This window comes from Dreissena polymorpha, chromosome 6 (assembly GCF_020536995.1).
Source record: "Dreissena polymorpha isolate Duluth1 chromosome 6, UMN_Dpol_1.0, whole genome shotgun sequence".
Taxonomy (NCBI): domain Eukaryota; kingdom Metazoa; phylum Mollusca; class Bivalvia; order Myida; family Dreissenidae; genus Dreissena; species Dreissena polymorpha.
Genome location: NC_068360.1, coordinates 21,797,189 through 21,820,049, shown reverse-complemented (window position 1 = coordinate 21,820,049; position 22,861 = coordinate 21,797,189). Strand labels below are relative to the sequence as shown.

The 22,861-nt window shown below is 34.1% G+C and overlaps 1 protein-coding gene across 4 annotated transcripts; it reads right to left on the bottom strand.

Moving 5' to 3' along the window:
- Positions 1–545: 545 nt before the first annotated feature.
- On the bottom strand, positions 546–16,685 carry LOC127833523 (uncharacterized). 4 transcript variants are annotated; one of them, XM_052358820.1, is made up of 10 exons: positions 16,493–16,683; positions 14,299–14,389; positions 12,331–12,474; positions 12,042–12,162; positions 9,936–10,639; positions 8,151–8,410; positions 7,508–7,651; positions 6,680–6,761; positions 5,405–6,049; positions 546–2,229 (listed from the first exon to the last, which is right to left on the bottom strand). In XM_052358820.1, exons 2-10 carry the CDS (start codon positions 14,321–14,323, stop codon positions 1,370–1,372), a joined length of 2,985 nt encoding a protein of 994 aa, XP_052214780.1. In that variant the 5' UTR covers positions 14,324–14,389; positions 16,493–16,683; the 3' UTR covers positions 546–1,369. The 4 variants fall into 4 exon arrangements, with proteins under 4 accessions (XP_052214780.1, XP_052214779.1, XP_052214781.1 ...); XM_052358819.1 differs by having other exon boundaries at positions 6,680–6,767; positions 16,493–16,678; XM_052358821.1 differs by lacking the exon at positions 7,508–7,651 and having other exon boundaries at positions 6,680–6,767; positions 16,493–16,685.
- Positions 16,686–22,861: the final 6,176 nt, after the last annotated feature.

The window sequence follows — 22,861 nt, the reverse complement described above, 5'->3', positions numbered from 1 at the left end:
TGTCAATTTACCAAAGCGTGAAAAGATCCCTTTAATTATAGCATTGATTTAGACGATTCTCAAAATTAATATTTCAGAATTTTCTAATTAGATCACTCACATGCATTTGTTGTGCTTGGAAATGAACTCATTTAACAAGGAAGACAAAAATGTAATATAAAACGGGCTAACAATGTTATGCAGTTCCGATTTTGATATATAAGAGTAATCCCATAAGATAAAACATTATGCAAATGTCATGTAAAGACGATACTGTAATAAGTAAGGCAATAATGTATAACATTTATCAGACATTTCAAATGAATTCCCTATTTTTTGAAGTAGTGCATGGAATATAAATAAGTTTTCATATTGGACACCCAAACAATAGCACATAAAATGCAAAGTGAGTTGAGTAATACTTTAAAAAGTAAGGGATTCATTAAATTTAACAATATAAATACAATGAATAGTTGATATCTAATAAAAATGGTTTTCGCTATGATCGTGAGTAATGATGCGTTGATCCAAACAAGCTCTGTTTTTAAAGGTTAAAATTATTTAAATGAATTATTGAAGCTTGGTCAATACGTATATAAGTTATTGAAATTTTGTTTGCAATTCACATACCTAGTATCCCGTTTAGTGTCAAAACCGTTCGTGTCCACTACGTATAAAGCAAAGAAGCAAAAATAGTATGACGTATTTGAAAGAATGCAAAGTAGACGTGCACATAAATATTTGTGTTAATAGAACATAAGCGTACATACAGTAACATATTGTGAACTACGTTAAGGGGCAAAAAGAAACGATTCAATCAAACATTTGAGTTATATCCATGACTTCATAGTATGTTTTTCATTTAAATAAATAAAGTGGATACATTTTTGGGTTATTCAAATTTTTGTACTCAAGTTAGTAAAATATCCAAATTCAGTTGAAGTTACGATAAAGATATACCTTTGGTAACTAAAAATAAAAGTTAAGCATTAGCTATACAATCATTTATTATTATACCGTAATTTTGCCTGACGTCTAGCCGATGATGGTCAAATTGTTGAAATGTTAAAACAATGCGCGAGCAAACAGCTAAATTGAAATCAGCAATTCCGCACAATGTGTGCATTTGTACATTGTATTTAAATATTATATTGTGTAAATGACACGTAATTCTTCAAAATAATTATATGTGTACATTCCTTTTGTTAACGACACTATTATGAATAATACTGTCACTATTACTATTATTAGTACAAACTTATTAAAATCATTTACATCAATGTATTTGTAACCGTCCTTTGATCAAACACATACTTCAACAAACCGTCAACTGCTGATCAATGATGAAGTTCAATGACCACATAGATAGCAGCTGATCTGTGATCACATTCTAGTTATTGAGTGTGGGTAGTATTTTATATAGCTGAAGTTTTCTGTTATCAACTGTGCAGTTGGACACCGCCAGCCTAGTCCCATCCCTAGACACACATATTCTGTATGGGAACTTCATATCCACGGGGTATGTACACAGGAAGTCACCGTCTACAGTCAGGTGCACAACGTGCATCTTTTCACTGCACACCATGACCGTATCACCTGGTCCGACACAGGCACCACGTGGTTGCTGTATGTTCCCATTAGTTACTGCTCTAGACGTGCCCTTCACGGTGTCGAACACGTACACTGTGTGAGCGAGCGTGTCAGTCAGCACTAACGTGTTCTTGGACTGAACATACGTACTAAAAATCTCACCTAATGTATACGTCTTCTTTGGAAACTCAACGTGCTGAAAGTCAGTCTCAACTCCGTCCACAGATATCATTCTAACATTACGGATATCATCGCTCGTACTCACGACCATTTGTGTTGGCGTCTTGAGGCATATAGACCAGAAACTCGACGATGTTTTAATTTGCCTAGTCAGACTGATGACATTGTCTGAACTCACTGATAGAAAGAGTAAACATTCAAAACATGTCACTACTATTTCAATATTAGACACAACTGCTACGTCTAAGGGGGGTGACTCAAACGTGTATGGTGTTCCGAGTCTCCTCAGCCCTTCGTTCAGTATCATACATTTCATGTTTTTGTTATCCACAGCTACCAGTCTTCCGTCCGACAGGAAGTCTAGTCCAGAGATCAAAGGTTCGTGTTTATTATCTTCAGACTTTGTTAGATTCAATGACACGATCAGCTCCAGGGTGACTGGCCTCGACTGGGATAGTGAACTGATGAAACTGGGATTTCCTGAATACAAAGTACAATATGGACTCACTATTTCTCTTTCAATTATATTAGTTTCACGTGGGGGTAAGTCAACGTACGACGCGCTTTAATTTCATGAGCTAAACACACTATTTTTATGAATAGTGAATGTGGGTTTGCAAGGATGTAGCTGACATTTCGATTGAATAGTAATGCATGTAAATCAACTGGTGTCGTGATGATGTATGGTAACAGCATTTAATCATGCCATTCAATAATAATATGCAAGATGTAGTTATTTTTCATACTTAGAAGACTAATCGGCTTAAATGCGACAGGTTCGAAAATCCAATAATTTAGCGTTTGCATCAAGACTATCAGGTAAGTGTTGAATGTATAGAAGGTTATTTTGCGAGCTATCGACCAACGGAAACGGGATTCTTGACATATATATATATATATATATATATATATATATATATATATATACATTAAGATAACTATCGATGCTTTATGAACTGGATCAATTCGTAACAAAATAACACTTTACGCTTGATGAAATGAATACCTGAGTCTATCGAATTTATACTTTATAAGTAATTTGCATGTGATCACAAAGTCGTTTGACTATTCACTTTTGTATATTAAGGTTCATGTAAAGTGTAAAAAGGCGTATTCTTCACATAGAAATACTTCAATAAATATTATGGCAATAAATTCAATTTATAAGTCAATAGCCTCGTAAACACTTGTAGAACATATAAGAAAATGCTAATAAAAAAAAATATGATGCAAAATGTTGCTTTTGAAGAAATATACAGCGCATGCATGAAATTATCAAAATAACAAACGGAGTTAAATTGAACAAATTCCTTTGGTCAAAATATTGTATACACTTAATGTTAGGTACTACAAATGAAAAGTCCACACAACACACACCAACAATCCTAAAATAAGGAAAATAAAAACATAAAAAAATGTCAAAAGTTAACACAATAATTGGGAACTACTTTAAGTATGGTGGACTTACCAGTGAACCTTCATTTTCAAAATTACTTATTTATTCGCAATACAGTACTCATTATAGTCACAAAATGACACAATTACAAAAAATAAATTATATTACCAAAAGGGAAAACACTTTGATTGTTCATTTGAAATATATAGGACTCGGAAAGACGACTAATTGGCTACCTTAAAACAAATTATAACATGTTTATGTCACATCTCGAACTCCATACACGTTAGTTAAACATGTGGGGCATAAAACATCCGGTTTCAAGGAAGTCGACATAACAATATTTCAATTAACGATCTAGGCATAATATTTGTGGGATCGGAAAAATGAATTATACAAATGTTAGGCACACGCACATATTAAACCAACTGAACACTTACATTTCTATAAAAACCTTGTCATCGATGAAAAAGTGCATTTGTTATTGTGTTGTCATGTTTACTTGTTCAGGAAGCCATTATTTGCCGGAAGTATATTCGAAAAATATTTCGTTTCAAAATCGATCATTGATAAATTACTCACGATCCGTTTGTTCTAAAATTTGTATAATTTGTTTATGAGGTAATTTCAAGTTATGTTATAAAGTAAATATTTAATATAAGCAATATTTAACAAATTCGCAAATACGAATCAATACACATTTCTGACCAAGATGGACGACCGATGAAATTAAATCGGGAGGAGAGTCAATTATATCAAGATTCTTTTCAAATAGTGCGTTTCAAGTAAGTGTCATTGTTATGGAGATATTATGAAAATGATATATTTTCATTAATTTTATTTTATAAGATCATAACTCTTATTGATCGCATGCTATGCGCGCAGAAAGTTAGTATTTTTCCAAAATCTATAAATAGCGACTCATGGCATTGACATGTTCATTTTGAAATAAGCATAGTGTCTTTGTGGGGCTGTATTGACGCAATTCAATGCTGGGAGTACCTTACATATAACTTGCATATACTGTTGGTGTCTTTATTTGGTGCATTTGTGTTTTTTTTAATGAAATTGAGAATTTGCCATACCTTGCAATATTTTTGATAATAATTACATTATTACTACCATTTGTGAGTGTTTTTTTTTAATTGTGTACATATATGGAATAAAAATGTGATTATTGCAACCATATGTAAATTTCTTTAACTTATTTTGGGTATAACTGATCATTTTTATATTTTAAAATTTCATCTATATGGGGTCATTTTGGGACTTTACATGAACCTTAATTCGTTAATGTATTTCACGAATATCCATGGACAGTGTTGCTTAAGTTACAATATAGCTTGTGCATTCAGCACGCCGTAAAAGACGACATATTCTCGGCGAGGGCACCGATGCCTCATCCAAGACGACGTTTGGTTTGATAAGCTTTGTGTTTATTAAATAATGCATCCATTTGCAAGAAAATACTTTTTTATATAAATATGTCAAATTCAAGAGTTATTATATACATTCCGAGAGAATGCGAGTACAGCTCGAAACGTGTATTTGTGAGGTAGTTTTTAAGGTTCATGTTGCTTTCTCTAAACAATAAAACCATTTTTATAGAATCGATATTTTTTAAGAAGTTCGTAGTAGTATTATAACAGATTCAACACACTGATGTGATTGGGGGTAGATACGCACCGTTCCACGCGATTTCAATTGTTCACCGACGCCGCCGTATGACCATAATAAGTAAAAGTTGCAAAATAGTCAGATCATACTGATTTACTAACGGCATACATATATTGCTAGTCAGATTCAGATACATAGCAACATGCGTTCATCCACACACAAAAGTACACGGAATTATACAATATACGTGCAGATGGTTCATTAACATTACTTTCCGTGTCCTGTTTAAACGGGTTTGACTTATTTCCGGATGAGACATGGGAATAATACAAGTACAGTTTGTTAAGAGTCGATGCATGTTGAGCTTAATGGTCTAACGTGTTTACTTTCATATCTGTAGGTCAGCTGCGAAAAAATGTATTAAATATATACACAATATATTGTAATACTCGATGGAGGGATTATGCAACATCAAACTAGTTCCTATATAAAAATAAATCGAAAGAACTATCTTTATAAATGAAGGTTAATATGTTTAGATTGTAACTTCATATTGCTATGCTTTACAAAAACCAGAATTTTATTATCTAATTTTACATGGTTATAATAACGTATACAAAGTATTAATTTTAAAATAAATACCTTTTCGTTCCAAATTCACTTTCATGAATTGTTTTCCCATTTCAAGAATCGACGACAGCTTTCTCGTATACGACAATGCCACTTTTGATGAAACTTGCGTAATTCGTTGTTCTTTTATAGATTCGATATTTTTATTTTTCTCCTCAACCTGTTTAGATAATATAAACATTTGCTGAGGTGTACCTAGGTCTGCAATAGAAGACCACATTGGAAACAGTTGATTTATTTCTTCCATAATTTTTGTAGAGACAGATTGCAATATACTAAGTCTCTTCACTTCCTCACTCTTTAAAACCTTTGCTTCGGTAAGCAATTCTTGTTTCGCATCGTCAAAGAGTTTTATCATTCGATCTGTCATTTCGTTGACATCTTTGGATACGTCTTCAACTGATGCATTCAACTCTTCTTCTGGGTGCTTACATTCGGCAACAATAGCGTCAGCATCGGATTTCAATTTTAACAAGGATTGTTTCAATCCGTGCAGCTGTGCTCTTTTTTGCCTTGAAATGCTGGCTATGTCATCCAATTTGTCACACTTCTCGTGTGCTATTCTACAGGTAGTACAGCAGAGCTTGAAATGATCTTCACAGTAAAACTCGAATCCTTTACCATGCTCCGAGCATTTGTCCATTCCATTCATGTCCACTACCACAGTAATATATATAGTAATAATAATACAAATAAAATAAAACTTAACGACTTTTATAAACAGCCATTTTCATAATAGACTAAGACGTTCCTGTATATTATGAGATACATTGGGTAGGTGGCTTGTGCCACATTGGATTGCTAAAGGATACTAAACATAAGGGTAGTGGTATTTAAACAATTTTGTTGATTTGCGTTAATTTATGGAGCTCTTTATAATTTGAAATGTATTTAAAATAAAAAATATTGAAAATAAATTTGGCTGAATTTTGGAATTGAACAGACATTTCTGCGTGGGAGTCGAAAACTTTATCCGAGACGCTAGTTAAAAAACTTGTAATTATGAACGTATCGCATGTAAGCTTGGTGCCTCCTAAAGTGTAATTGATCGGTAAATTACGACCGCGAGGTATTTTAGAAACAATCAAAGAGTTCCAAACCTCTGTAAAATAATGCGTTCAAACAAATCCTTGAAGTGTTTAGACAATGCATAAAAATGCATGACAATGTTGTTTTAAGCAATACTTTTAAATACAAACTGGATTTAATTGGTATTTTCGCTATGTGTAATGTTCGTTATATGTGGCGGGCAGCTTTAAAACAATGCAAAATTCATGTAAAATTTACCTGGATTGACAAGCAAAAGTTGAACCACGCAGCTTGTACATTCATCAAAGAGATCAATGAACCGAATCTGTATTCTTTGATGCTTCGGCTGAAAGAAACACAATAGTATCATACAAATGCAATATCTCACTCTGCAAATAACTACCGTTCTAGTGTCACTTATGCGGTACAATTGCCGTACCATAACATATATATTAATATAATTTCGGTTTTATATTGACTTTCACTCAGTTATGGTTTCTGACAATACAGAATTCTAAGGAGCTGAAAGTTAATTACGTGAAAATGTTTAACATGTAATACGAAGTATTTCACCTCCACCATATTCAAATGTACTTTAGACATAATACAAGAAATGGTTTTTGCAAAGAACATTTTCAACATGTTCAAAGTTCGTTGATCCCTCACTAATCACTATTCCTAAGAACTATTCTATTAAGATGTTTTATGGGCGACTTGACATTTTTAATTTTGTTATTGCTCTTTTCAATGTTCTCAACTGGTTGAAATTGTTTCTCATTGGATGGGAATGATTTCAGCTTAAGAACATTAGTAAACTTAGTCTGGAAAATATGGTTTTAATATGACCACATTAACTGACTTGTGTTTGGGCATATACGTTTAAATGCCACCTCATTTATTCTTATTGAGTAGAACACCGAAATCATTTCATTGAAATTATTTTTTAAATTTACACAGCTGTTTACATATTTGTTTCTTCACACATCTCTGAATGTCACGTTTTTAAGCAAACCGGCTCATAGAAATGGACATGGTTAATGGAAGAAATAAGTGCATACAGCAATATGGTAACACTTATTGATATACCTTGTTCCATGTGCAGCCATGAATAAATAAAGACATGTTTGAAATGAAAACGGTTAACGCTTGTTCTGTGTCAGTGTCGCACTTATTCCTTTTATCTTGTAAATCCTTTATGAAACTCTCCATTTCAGTCAACTCAAATTCTTTCTGGAAAACACGCAAACATTTTGTTTGTAATTGACAATAATAATCAAGCATTCATGGTCTTTAACCTAATTTAATATATCATATTATCACATGATATACCCCGTTTCCCATGTAATACAACCATTACATATTTTTTTATATTACACATGTGTAATACAACATTTTAAAGCGTTTCCATTGGCTTAGTTTTCGTTTATTGACTAATCGCATTTTGTTATTTTGCTGAAATGACGTTGCAACGTCAAATGATGTCACGAAATGTAAACAACATTCGGGATTTATCATTATGTTGCATATATATTTATTTAATTTGCTCATATAAAAGCATATGATAAAAATATCTGACACTCGTTGTCATATCATACCATATTTTATTAAACTCGTCCAGGAAATTCGTTAGTAAGCTCGCTTACTAAAGGCTCGCTTACTAACAAAATTCCTGAAATCGTTTAATAAAATATGATATGACAACTCGTGCCAGATCCTATATATATATTACCTTTTCATGCATGTAATCCTTGACAGATTTACCATTTTTCAAGAAAAAACCGGACGGTTTATGACAATTGCCTGTCAGTGAGAATCGTAGCTTGCAGCACAACAAACGCTTCGAGTTCCAAGCAAGCACAAGTTTTTCTATGTTGTCTACTTCTTCACAACATTTGGCACCCGTATCATAAACAATGCACAAGCAATCAGCAATCTTGTTTGCATGTGACATTGACTGTTGATGCACATTAAGTTGTTCTCCCAATAAGTCTGCAATGTTTGAAATTAAACTTTTATGAAAACATAACTATAAGCGTGAACATTTTAATGCAAATTGTAAAGTTTTGTACACGCTTGATCACACAGATATTAGAAGTGGTATTTTTGAATTCACAATGTATATACGTTTGTTCCTTAAACAAAGGCAGTGTTTAAAAAAATTAACATCGAATCTAAAGAGAAACTAAAATAACTTTAATTATGGAAATATTAGACAGTACAGGTAACTTCAATTGATTTTCTAGGGTACAATAACACTGGCTGATAAATTAACTATTTGATACATCTGTAACGAATATAAATACAAGTGTATTTGCTAATTATATTGAAACTTCATAATTGTTATTGTACATAATTCAACTTTTATGCTTTAAAAAATATTAAATCAATGGTTACACAGGAATAGATCATTCACGGTTCTTGAACGCAAATGTGAGGTTTTGTAATTAAACTTATATTAACATTAATTTTAAAACGGAAAATCGTCGCTGTTCTTCAAAAACCGCGTAAGTACATTTTTACAACTTTTTAATAGGCAAAAAACATTTTTAAAATATAATAATTTAGATAGTCTAAAAAAGGAACAAATATTAAAGAGAAAACTGCGTATGTCCATTTTTAGAATTAAAATGACAACTACAGACTTTTATATTTTCATAAATAAAAAGTATGCCCATTTTGACTTAGACTATCTAAATTAATATATTTTAAAACTTCAAAAATAATTTTTACAAAGTTTTTTGAAAAGTTGGAAAAAATGACTTACGCAGTTTTTGCTGAAACAATTAGTGCACCAATGAGTGTTCAGGATTTTCTCACGTGCTCATAACTATGCCTTCCAATTGGATATGAAATCCAGTATTTTCACAGAAAATGACCCGTGAACCAGCCGTTCTTATAAAAACAAATAACAATTTGCGCCAAATTTAACTTACGCGGTTTTCAAAGAACAGCGACGAAATTCATTTCGCCCAGATAATATACGCTTGCATAAATCAAAATCACATAACAATATCGTCAATTACTCTATATGTTCAGCGGTTATCTATTCAAGCAAGCACAATTGCATTACTCAATATATAATCATTAAAAGAAAAATTAAACACTTGTTGATAAAGAACAGAAGCAACATTTATTGTCCGTTCGTTTCGTTTTAAATTACAAATTTTAAATCTCTGGCCCAGACTTCTCAAATGTTCTTTAACAGGATTTACTTAAGCACCGTATTGTAAAATTGCAATGCAGTTAACAACATTTAACTGAGCTTTTCATTAAAATTTGATTTGAAATAAATAGTATAAATACTATTTTATGCAACACCTTCAGATTTAAAAAATAAAACAACTGCATTAACAAATGGCTTTAGCTATTTTAACTGAAAACAGACTATTGTATTAACAATCGGACTGGTAATTACATTTTGATTCAGCAAGAAATCATACAACAGAAATGCATAAGTGTTAATTTTTCTTTATTATTAAACTTTAAATTTAGTAAACAGTATATCTTCTCCTACCAGCAAATCTCGGAAATAGAATCTTTTGTATCAGGAAATCATAGTCGTTCACAGTTGTTGCCAAAACCTTGTATGTGTATGTGTGTTCTGACGTAAACGGTGATGGAAGTACAATGTCAAAACGAAATTCCACTTTGTATGAGTTATTGTAGGCAAGGCATTCATTTTCCCAATTAATTTTGATCAAGCTCTTTTCAGGTTCCATGCCATGCAGAAGTCCGCTTTGTCTGTGTATCTCAATGTAATGCGATAATGAATCAATTGTTACAAAGGGTCCATCTATGCGACATTCACAATGCGGCAAAGCACATTTGCCACCTGAAGCTTTCATCGTGAAAGCCTGTAACAACAACTTCGTAAAAGGACTTCCTTCGTTTCGTAAAGATTCTGCCGTATCCGTACTTGCAGTTGCGTTGAATTGAATGAGACGTTGTTCTTCTTTTACTTTGATTATTTCTGGCTGGCAACAGTCCACGAAAGCTATGACTTTTTCAACACTTGTACATTCTTGTATTTTTCTGTTAATGTGTTGCATGCTGACATATTCATTCATGCCAACTTTAAATCCGTCTTTGCCGTGGTGTCCTGAGTAGAGAAACACCAACGTGTGAACGTTCTGTCCCATAATCGTCTTAAATGCATCATTAATCCGGACTGACACAGGTTCTGTTATTTGCGTTGCCGAATCAATTGTGATCACAGTGCTAGACATATAACATGATATACGTGCATTTAACTGATATATTTCACAGTAACAATTATGCATGCTCCAATAAAAGTTGGATGGGAAAGGTAGAAAGTGAAGATATAACGGTTTAACATTTTTATGAATTGGCTCTTATGTATTGACCCGTAGTGACCTTGACAGATGAGGCGAAAAGACGGGTGTTAAACGTGATACATTGTCTTATGGTGGTTTACATTTACTGCAAATAATCTTAAATTATTGCAAAATTATTGCTGAGACAATACTTTCCTGAAGGACATGGAGATCAGGACGGCCACACTGACGCAAAGATACACAGATGCATAGACAGTGCAACTGTTATATGCCGCTTTTTTCAAATGAAGGCATATTAAATAATGAGCTTCTATTGTTCCTAAAAAGGCTTTGATGTCATACACCGTTTATATTTCTTCAAATATTTGCAATACATGAAATAGTTGAAATTGCTTTTACTGCTTACTTTAAAGTCTTAAGTGTTTAGATAGTCTTCAATACAGGAAAATAGAAAAGACAAACACTCCTCAAATACCATGCCTGTCTAGTTTACAAAAATGAGTATACATATATATAAATTTATTTATTTATTTATTTATATAAATATATTTATATATTTATTTATTAAATAATTTTATGGATTGAAAATCATTTTATCAAATTATTTATGCGAATCTTTTCAGACAGCATTTATACTTGTAATCATTACTTTTTATTTGAAACACGTTAAGGTAGGGTATTTGTGGCTTCACATTAATTTTAAATAACACGGAGTCCCATTGCTTTTCGAATATGTTAATAATGACATATGTTTCATTTAGATCAAATTATTAAAGCGGGTATATACGATTTTGTCAAATATTTATGAATTTATATCAAATGTGTAAAAAAATAATTATATATATATATTTCAATATAAATTAAAATAAAAGTTAAGAAGAACATGTGTCGAAAAATGCGAAATAAGCCAGATATTTAATTCTGAAATTGAAAACGGCTGTACAGCCGAATTCGCCAGCATGTATATCATACATGTACGATGTGAATCTAAACTTAGTTTAACGGTTTATTTGAATTTCTGCAACGATATCTATTCATACGACACACGAACACTAACTCCAATCCTAATACAAAGACGAATGCTTCGGTTATTGTAGGAAAATATGTTCGTCACAATCGGCTCGGGCCGCTAATTTGTCTTTGCTGCATTTTATGAAATTCGGCTTTAATGTATAATTTTTCTTGTCTATTTTCTGTAATTGTAACATATTTTATCAATATATGACAAATATACACATATAAAAAATCGTATATACCCGCTTTAACAAAGAATTCTTATTTTTAATGAACATAATGCTTAATATTGATAAGAAAAGGGACATTACCTTACACACATCGATGGTAGAACTTTCGATGATATAGCATGTGCAAACATCTTCACATCATTTCGAAACGAATTGTTGTCTTCGTCGAATCCAGCTATTAAGATGGCGCCCCATCCATCTCCTGAATTAGTTTTGTTTAGTAATGAATTTCAAATAAATAGAAACGTAAATTAAAGTATAATGCATTTAATGATACCGTGTGAATGTTTACAGAATAATAACAAATACGTTAATCATATCAAATACATGGTATACTGAAGCCAAGAAGTGTGTTGAATTTTGGATTTACCTATGATAGATTTGATCTCGTTATCGCACTCTTGACACTTGACTGGATTAACGTACGAATTCTTCATGCAGGCACAACATATTTTGATTTTTGTTGCGCAGTCAGCATGATTTATTTCCGATACTCGGCGAAAGGAAATATTTTCTGAAATTTAATATTACAACGTCTACTGACAATATGATTACATTCATGTGTATGTTATGTGACTTCCTACTTCCTTCCATTCTTACTTACCTGTTTTTAATCACACTAAATTTAAATTCGAATAAGAAGCATTATTGAAATACAAAGTAATTGGCAAGCAAACAAGCGTCTATACGCTGTTAAATAACGGACTCTTGTATCTTTGGGAAACGTTCAATTTGGCTTATCTCGAACACAATACTTATATATGTGTTATGCCGTTTCAGTTTAAAAACTGAAAATTGTTTTGAATATTGTCGACGCAATATATTATTGTTTCAAAAATGATCACTGTTTGACATGAACACAAAAGCATACCAAATAATAAAATTTCAAATGATTTTATACGAATAACATCGTTCTTTGTGTACAAATTTTACACTATTGTTCAAAGCCGGTTCAAATGAGAACTAGCTGATTCTTGTCATTATTTACCTGAGATGGATTTGTATATTAAAACATGTTAATTATTGCCGGATTTATTTATATTTAAAAGGTCTCCATTTAGACAAAACCCCTAAATATTCCTACAATGTTTATGTTGCTACCCCTGGAGTGCAATGTACAATTGGTGTGGAACAAATTAACTAGGAATGGGGGCATACTACCACACTATGATTCTCAATCGTGTCTTTGAACAAGAAGACAGACTTGAACATGTTAGCAATACAACTATCCATGAAAATAGAAACGGGGATCTATCCCGGGTTAATGATCTCAAAAATTGAAAAAAACTTTTTTTTACAATAACAAGACGGTCATAATAATAATAGTACCCAGTTTCGAAGTAGTCCTAGATATTGTCCAGATAAACATTTTGACAACGTAACATCAAGATTGAGTCACGTGTCATATATGTTGCTTCTAGAGCTATAATACAGATTTCCTTAGATACGACCTGATGACCATTTTTTGGACGCAGGTGGCTTAGATTCGTACTCGGCCCATATATTGTCGAGATAAGCAATCTGGTAAAGTTTTATAACGATTTATTAATGAATCTAACCTCTTTAGTGGTAACAAGGGTTTCATACAATTTGACATGATGACCTTTTAATGCACGTGACCTAGATTCAAATAGAACCTAGGTAGTGCAAAGATAAATACACTGATCAAGTTAAATCACTATTGAATATACATGTTGCCTTTTTAGATAGGCTACACACTTTTTCTAAGATTTGATCTGTTAACATAGTTTTTGGACGCACGTGGTCTAGATTCAATCAGTAAATGTCAATATAACGATTTTGACCTTTTTGACATAGATTTGAACTTAACGTAGATATTGTCAAGAACAAACATTATGACCAAGTTAAATCAAGCTTGAGACATGAATGTAGCTTATTGAGTGGGAACAAGAGAGATGTAATTCGTAATTTTGTAATCGTTTTTGAATAAATGTAATTAAACTTTTTTTGACGTAAAAATATGGTTAACTCTTAATACCGATCGAATCGCGACAGGAACGTTAGCATTCTTGTCCCTTCTTATAATAAATGCAAAAATATACCGTTTCAGGTTTTCTAACATACTATTCACCACATATCACGGATATGTCTCATAGAAAGGAAATCAAGTTCGATAACAAGCCAAACGATATGGCTTTCCATGAGGTCCATCCTAATCACATTATTTATTTAAATTATATATGACCAGTTCTTGAAATTACGCAAAATAAAAGCAGATACATTTAACAGTAATTCACAGATTAGCACCAAACACGCTTCATGTTTGTATCAAAGACATTGAATGATAACTCAATAGTTAATGCAATCAATTACTAACCTTTTTCCAATTGTCCATTAACCATACATATTTCGCAGTTATTGTCATCCAGGACTGTCCACTTTTGTATTGATTCTTTGCTTAAAATCGACTGTAATTAAAGTAAGATAACAATTAATCTTCGTGTTTTCTTTAACAACAGCTGCAATGAAAATCTTTTTTTCTGAATATATATAATGGAAACAAGAAAACACGCTTAAAACATACACAATAATTTATGAACGCAGACTATAGCATTATTTTTTTATTTATTTTTTTCCTAAAAATCATAATTAATGTACGTACGGAACACGTACATTTTATCAAGATGTTTATACTGGCCCTAAAGCGCTCGAATGAGTTCAAGGCATCCTAATTGTTCAATACTTGAACTATTGATTTATTGTGTGGCCCAAGTAAACTCAGCAAGTAGACTCACATTCAAAAACGGACTAGATATTATCAAGATAAAAATCTTACTAAGTTTCGATAATACTGAATCGAAAATGCTGCCTGTATAATTTTAACACGTTTTTGTTAATATTTTACCAGGTGACTCAGGTATTGGGCGTAGATTTAAACTAGACTTAGATATTATCAAGATAACTATTCTAACAAATTGTAATCAAGATTGTGTCATGAATGTGGCTTCAATTTTTTTTATAAGATTTGAATTGGTGACCTTGTTTTCGAAAGCTCGTTAATAAGATTCAAATCCGTTATAGATATTGATTACATGAACATTCTTTCCAAGATGCATCAAGGTTGGATCATAACTATGAGCTCTAGAGAATTAACAACCTTTTTTCTAGACTTAACCTTGCTACATTTTTTTCGACGAACCAGAGTTGAACGCGGCCTAGGTAGTGTCATGATAAATATTCTGAATAAATATGATCAAGATTACTTCATACACGTGGCCTCCTGAATGGCAACCTGTTTTTCATTTTAAATTTTACATTGAGAAGTGCTTTTGGATGCACGTTACCCAGACTCGGCCTTAATATGGTCAAGATAATGTCGCAATACGTTTCATAAAGATGGAGTCATAACTGAGTTTACTATAGTTGTACCAATGTTTTTATAAGATTAAACTAACATACCTTGTTTTTGACGCACGTTATCATGAATCAAATTAATCCAAGAAATTGTTGAGATAACTTTTTTGATCAACATGTATAAAACTTAGATGACTTTTGTGACCTCACGAGCAATACAAAGCTATAAGTTCAGGACATACGACATTTAAACGACACACGTCGCACAATGCCGGACATGGACTTACCACAATAACTTACCATTCTTCGTGCTCAGGTGAGTTTAAAATACTACCAATACGTTAAATGCATAAACAACACCCAACCGAGTAATTATATATGTTTCCAACTATTATTTCAATCTTCTTAATCCGCACAAAAAATAGTTTTAACAAGGGCTGTTTGTAAAACATGCATGCCCCCATATGGGCTGTCAGTTGTAGTGGCAGCCATTGTGTGAATACGTTTTTTGTCACTGTGACCTTGACCTTTGACCTAGTGACCTGAAAATCAATAGGGGTCATCTGCCAGTCAAGATCAATTTACCTATAAAGTTTCATGATCCTAGGCGTTAGCATTCTTGAGTTATCATCCGGAAACCATTTTACTATTTCAAGTCACTGTGACCTCAATCTTTGACCTAGTGACCTGAAAATCAATAGGGGTCATCTGCAAGTCGTTATCAATGTACCTATGAAGTTTCATGATCCTAGGCGTAAGGATTCTTGAGATATCATTCTGAAACCATTTTACTGTTTCGAGTCACTGTGACCTTGACCTTTGATCTAGTAACGTGAAAATTAATAGAAGTCATCTGCGAGTCATGATCATTGTACCTATGAAGTTTCATGATCCTAGGCATAAGCATTCTTGAGTTATCATCCGGAAAACGTTTTACTATTTTAAGTCACCGTGACCTTGACCTTTGACCTAGTGACCTGAAAATCAATAGGGGTCATCTGCCAGTCATGATGAATGTACCTATGAAGTTTCATTATCATAGGCGTAAGCGTTCTTAAGTTATCATCCGGAAACCATCTGGTGGACGGACGGACGGAAGGAAGGACATACATGTGAAAAACAATATACCCCCTCTTCTAAGAGGGGGGCATAAATATTAAATATTGCGGGTTGTGGCAACGTTTTCTATAGCTATGTGTTTATTACAAGATTCTCACCTTCAATGATGTGCATATTTTAGCTGATGATATTTGGCCATTTGTTTCGTCATCATCTACGCTAGATATGCATCGACTTGCTATACGTGACACACTCTCCCAGACATCATCAATCGTCCATATGCGTCTCTAAAAACATGACAACGAAATGTAATTATAACAACTATTGTGTTCATGATCGTTTGTGTTTAGCTACTTAATATTATACCTTAGTTTTAACATTCCTGCACATAATCATATTCGAAGGTGTTCTCGTGTAAGAATTTAATATCACTAAATGTGATTAAGACAAAACATTAACATTCAAGCACAATAACGGAAATCTGCTCTGCTTGTTTCGCGATTGAACGTGGATGAAGTCCATATTTTTCCCGCTATTGACAATCAGGAATTTGCATGTTTGTCAATCGATGTTGCATTCCATGTCTTTTTAAATTGTTGAATGGGCTAATTAATATTATACAATGTCATTTTTATAATTAATTTGTAATAGAACCCTAAACAAATGGATCTGGAGAGCGAAAACACAAATATGCACTTAATCCACAAAATTGCAATGCTTCAGATAAAACTTCACCGAAATAATATACGTACTGATATTTTCCGGAAACAAAGTACTCAATGGAACAGAAGGACATAAGGAACCTTTTTGTAGTTTTTTTTTCGGAAAATGTACAAAGCAGCGAATACATATTTCCTATTTTGGTGCATTATACACACCATTAAATACATTTTCAATTTCTAATAGTTGTTATTCTACGCCGTTTTGCGTACCTTTTAGGGAACTGTAGTTCCTTTTAATATCGTCAAAAACAGAGAGAAATTAGCCCAAACGAGTAGAAAGTCTGTGGACGCCATTTAAATATCACGGATGGTACGTATTGTTCGACTTTCTAGTTTACCCGCAACTGTTAACTTAAATACCTGATGGGATTTATACATTGGCAACACACGAATAATTGAAGATTAAATCTACTAAAATCCAGACCGAAATGACTTCCAGAAAGCATTAAATTGTGTCTACGCTCAAACAATGTAATGTTTGTAATGTAACCTATGCTTAACCTTTCGTGGATTAGTTTTCGTTAAACACGGTAGAAAATTTGTTTTTGTATATCATGATAATTATTTGAATGCTATTTAAACAGAAATGTTCTGCATAATATTATAAAGCAAGTTAATTTAATCTTCATTTAGAATTCAATTGAATTGATATTGATGTTGTCGCGGTTTTGGCGCGCAATACCGAAAAATTATATACAAGATCCGGGAAGCAAAAAATAAGTATCAGGAACATAAGTCAAGCGAAAACTGGTAACAGTACAAAAAATTTAGGAATCTTAAAACCAGGACAAAAACGAGAGTCAATATCAGTCTATTTCAAAGAAAGATGTGATGGGGGACCCAAATCCAAAGACTTCTGGCCCACTTTAAAACCCTTCTTATCCCAAAAGTCAACACAGAAATCAGACAGTCAAATTATTCTTAAAAACATTAAAAATAATACACTGATTTCTGATCAACACCAGGTAGCAGAAAAATTAAACACATTAAACACATTAACATTGCTAAAAATATAGGTATAGAAAACAAAGTCCCAGTAAATGAAGAACACCCTAGCATTAAAACAATAAACAGTAAAACTAAGGTCAAGACTTTCGAATTTAATAAGGTTACGGAAAAGTGTATTAGTGAATGTATAAAAAATCTAAACCCCAAAAGGCCACTGGTGTTGACTCAATCCCTCCTAAAATTATCATAGCAGGTCAAAATAGCCTCAAAACCCCATTTACAAATATAGCAAACGCCATTATAAATAAAGGTCAATTTCCCGCTAAACTTGAGCAAGCGCAGGTTACACCAATATACAAAAAAGAAGATCCTTTCAGTAAAACAAACTATAGACCAGTTAGCATCCTGCCCACAATGTCAAAGATATATGAAAAAATCATTAGCAACCAACTCACAGAACATTTTAATAATAAAGTTTTTCATGCTTATCTATCAGCATTCAGATCATCTTATGGATGTCAAACAACTTATTAAAACTAGTAGAAGATTGGAAACAAGCCCTAGATGAAAACAATTATGTAGGAGCTGTTTTAATGGACCTGTCTAAAGCGTTCGCTTGCTTACCTTACAATCTTATTGATCTTAAACTCAAGGCCTATGGATTAACCGAGCATGCATGTAAATTAATGTTAAACTATCTATCAAACAGGTCTCAAAGGGTTAAAATAAACAATTGTACTAGTAAATGGCAAGAAATCATTAAGGGAGTGCCTCAAGGCTCTATACTCGGTCCGTTGATCTTTAATATCTTTATCAATGATATTTTTTATTTATAGATAAGTCAACCCTGTATAACTATGCAGACGACATTCCTTCCTTTCCTTCATTCACAAAAACTTTAATACCTTTAAGGAAACTATTGAATCAGAAAGTAAATCCCTGATACACTGGTTCAATATTAACCAAATGCAGGCAAACCCCGATAAATTCCAGGCAATATGTGTAGGTAATAAGACTTATAGAGAAGTTAAATCATTTACTATAGGTCAAAATGAAATTAAATGTGAACAAAAAGTAAAACTTTTAGGAGTGGAACTTGGTTACCAATTACATTTTGATCCACAGGTTACAAATGTATGCAAAAAGGCAGCCAAACAATTAAATGTTCTCCAAAGACTAAGAAACTTCCTGAATGTAAGCACTAGGTTAATAATCTTTAAATCTTTTATCCGGTCAAATTTTAATTTTTGTCCCCTTATATGGCTTTTTTGTAGTAATCCAACACAGAGAAACTAGAAAAGCTACAGTTCAGAGCCCTTAGAATTGTATTTAATGACTATGAATCTAGTTATGATACACTTCTAAAAAAGTTAACAGTACTACTCTTCACTTAAACAGGTTACGCCTCATTGCGCCAGAAACATTTAAATGTATACACAATCTTTCCCCAGAATATCTTCAATCCTTGGTTCAAGTTAAATCCTCCACCTATAATTTAAGATATTCAAACATCCTTGAGACACCACATAGTAAGAACAACAAGGTATGGCAAAAATTCCTTTCGTTTTGAGGCTGTACAGGTGTGGAACAGCCTCCCAGAGGATATTCGCACAGTCGACAAATATAAAGACTTTGTACGGCTGATCCGCACCTGGACAGGTTCAAAATGTAAATGCGCCATGTGTGAGTAACCCGCTTCTCACATTTTTTTGCTTGCGTGCTTGTTTTTGCTGTCCTGCTTATATTATTTATTTATCTGTCAGTTAACCCCTTGTTTATTATCCTTGTATATAGTGTATATGAGTTTCTTGTGTTTAAAAAAAAAATTAAAAAATAACATGTATATGTGTGTATATATATGTGCTATGTAGTTGTTTTTCATGTGATTAAATATGTTGTTTTGTTTTTGTTTTTTTATACTCCCTTCTTGTGTGTTTTTAAAATGTTATAAACATGTATATATGTGTATATATGTGCTATTTATTTGTTGTACTATGTAGTTATTGTGCATGTGCTTGTATATGCTTTGAACATGAATTGTGTGCTATACTTGTTTTAATATCTTAAATTTTAATATGGATATGCAATGCTTTGTTTGTAAAACTTAAAAGTGTACAACATATGTTTAAAACATATGAACAATGTAAAAACAGCTCCAATATAGTTTTTTAGGTATATTTCCCTTTGTCGTATCTGTGTGTAACTTACAAAATATAATGCTGTTAATGAACATTTTTTACTTAATTATTGTGTTTTATATGCTCTAAATATGCCCTTGTAGTATAAATGCTTATATAATATGCTTAATCTTTCTTTCTTTCAGCTCAATATACACTTGTTATATATATATATATATATATACAATTGTTTAGTCGGGAAATAGCTCATGAGCTAATGTTTATTGTTATTCACATCCGACGTTAAATAAAGATTCTTGTATCTTGTATCTTGTATCTAACGTAACGCCGCGCCACTTTAAGTAACGTTGTTTTAACGTCATATCCTATTCTTGTTAGTTTAAATACAGGAACGAACCTGAACACAACGTCTTATACTTACAAAGCCTTTACATTTTGGTGCCGTGCCGATTACACTAGAAGAACGATGAATTTACAGAAGTTACGATCAAATAGAGGAGGTACTAAACGCACAATCGCTATTTTGCTGGAGAAAAATCGAAGAAAAGAAGAGAATGGAACGCTGATAGAAATCAACTCACTTCTGAAAATTTGGAGACAAAAGTGGAAATGCTAGAAACACTTAACGAACAAATCTTATCAAACACTGAAACTGACGGAATCGAAGATAAAATTGTGGCAACAGAAATTTACATGATGGATTTACGCATGAAATAAAACACACTTATCGCCGAGCGTTATCACGGGATACGAGCATAGGGAGTCAGCAGCCGACATTTCATCCCATGGATACGCAGCGTGGGCGAGGGGATACGGGTTTAGAAGGTCAACAAACGACATTTCATCCCTTAGCACATCGTGATCAAGCGGATACGAGTTGGACATTCAGCAGACGACATTTCATCCCGACGATACACCAACTTACACTGGATAACATAATTACTATGCGTTACATAATCCAGTCAATACCATTCATCTTACAGCCGTGAAGCACGAGAGGGGCGCCTTGCAGCTTCCAGTTCCGGCGGGAAGGATACGACGGCTACCGGGCGGCACACGATAGACGGTCCCCGTTTGCGTACGGAGAGTACCTCGACCGGACAAGATCGGAGTACTGGCAATCAAACCAACACAACTCTCACGCAAACATCGCAACTTAATTCCCTTTCGTAAGCGGCCTTTCGAACAGGGGTCGGCGTACCGCAAAATACCCACAGCCATTTTCCGGCCGTTGACCCACAGGATGTCGCCGCCTGGTACTGGCTACGAACCACCCACTATATTTCACTTCAATGGCGTATATCCGACGCTCCATCACCATCCCGCCGCCGCCCACCTGCAGCCACATCCTACACATTCAGTTTACCGGAACACCCTTCTCACACAAAGGCCGCTACGCAAATGTTAACCTTGCGACTCCCTTGTGGCCTAATTATGGCGGACGCTCAGAACGCCCGGATCCGCCTTATCCTAGCAGCGCCGACGGCGACCACGAGCGACCGCGGAGCTCCGGCGATCCGGCGGGAACCGCTTCCAGCGACCAGACAAGCGTCTCCTCGGTAGAGATGAAGAGCGAGCGGACGGACGGCGGATTGGAAACTGAGACGATCTCAGTTCCCGATATCCGTCACCGCAGAGGTTTTCAGGGAGCAAGCCCCCAGTCACGTGACACGAGCATGCCCGATTTCAACCCACCGTCCGACTCCAAGCACTCGTCCGGCTCTAGAGGCGAGGATCATAAATCAATCGTGGTGTTCGAAAAGTCCCGTGGCGATAGTCTGACGGTCAGCTCTTCGGTCACCGCTTCTCACCAAGATTCCTGCTGGTCTCCGCTTTTGCAGCGTAACGCCGTACCATCACCATAGCGCAGGAGAGGCGCCCCGTCGGCTTCGGCTTCCGGTACACAAGTGCGCGGATGTCAACATGAGCATGTACCCGCATGCACAGAGAGAGCCGGTGGAGCAGACGTACGAGGCGGCCGCAAAATTGCTCTTCATGTCCGTGAAAATGGGCGCGCAAATTCCCCTCCTTTCGGCTAGATTGAACTTTACTGGTACGCAGTTGTTTACCCACTATCGACAAAGCGGGGGTTTGGGGGCGGTAGCCCCCGATACAAAGGAAATATATAGGATAACAAGATGAGTTTGTAAAACCCAAGTTCCCCCTATATGACTGTTTGACCTTGAAGGATGACCTTGACCTTGACCCTTCACCACTCAAAATGTGCAGCTCCATATGATGCACATGCATTTCAAATATAAAATTGCTAGCTTCAATATTGCAGAAATGACATTAAAGAAATTTTGACCCATATATTTGACCTTGAAGGATGACCTTGACCTTGCCTTTCACCACCACTCAAATGTGCAGCTCCACGAGATACACATGCATGCCAAATATCAAGTTGCTATCTTCAATATTTCAAAAGTATTCATAAAATAAGCGATTTGGGCCACATATATTTGACCTCTGACCTTGAAGGATGACCTTGACCTTGACCTTTCACCACTCAAAATGTGCAGCTCCATGAGATACACCTGCATGCCAATATCAAGTTGCTATCTTCAAAATTGCAAAAGTATTCATAAAATGAGCGATTTGTGCCACATATATTTGACCTCTGACCTTGAAGGATGACCAGACCTTCACCACTCAACTGTGCAGCTCCATGAGATAAACATGCATGCCAAATATCAAGTTGCTATATTCAATTTTTCCA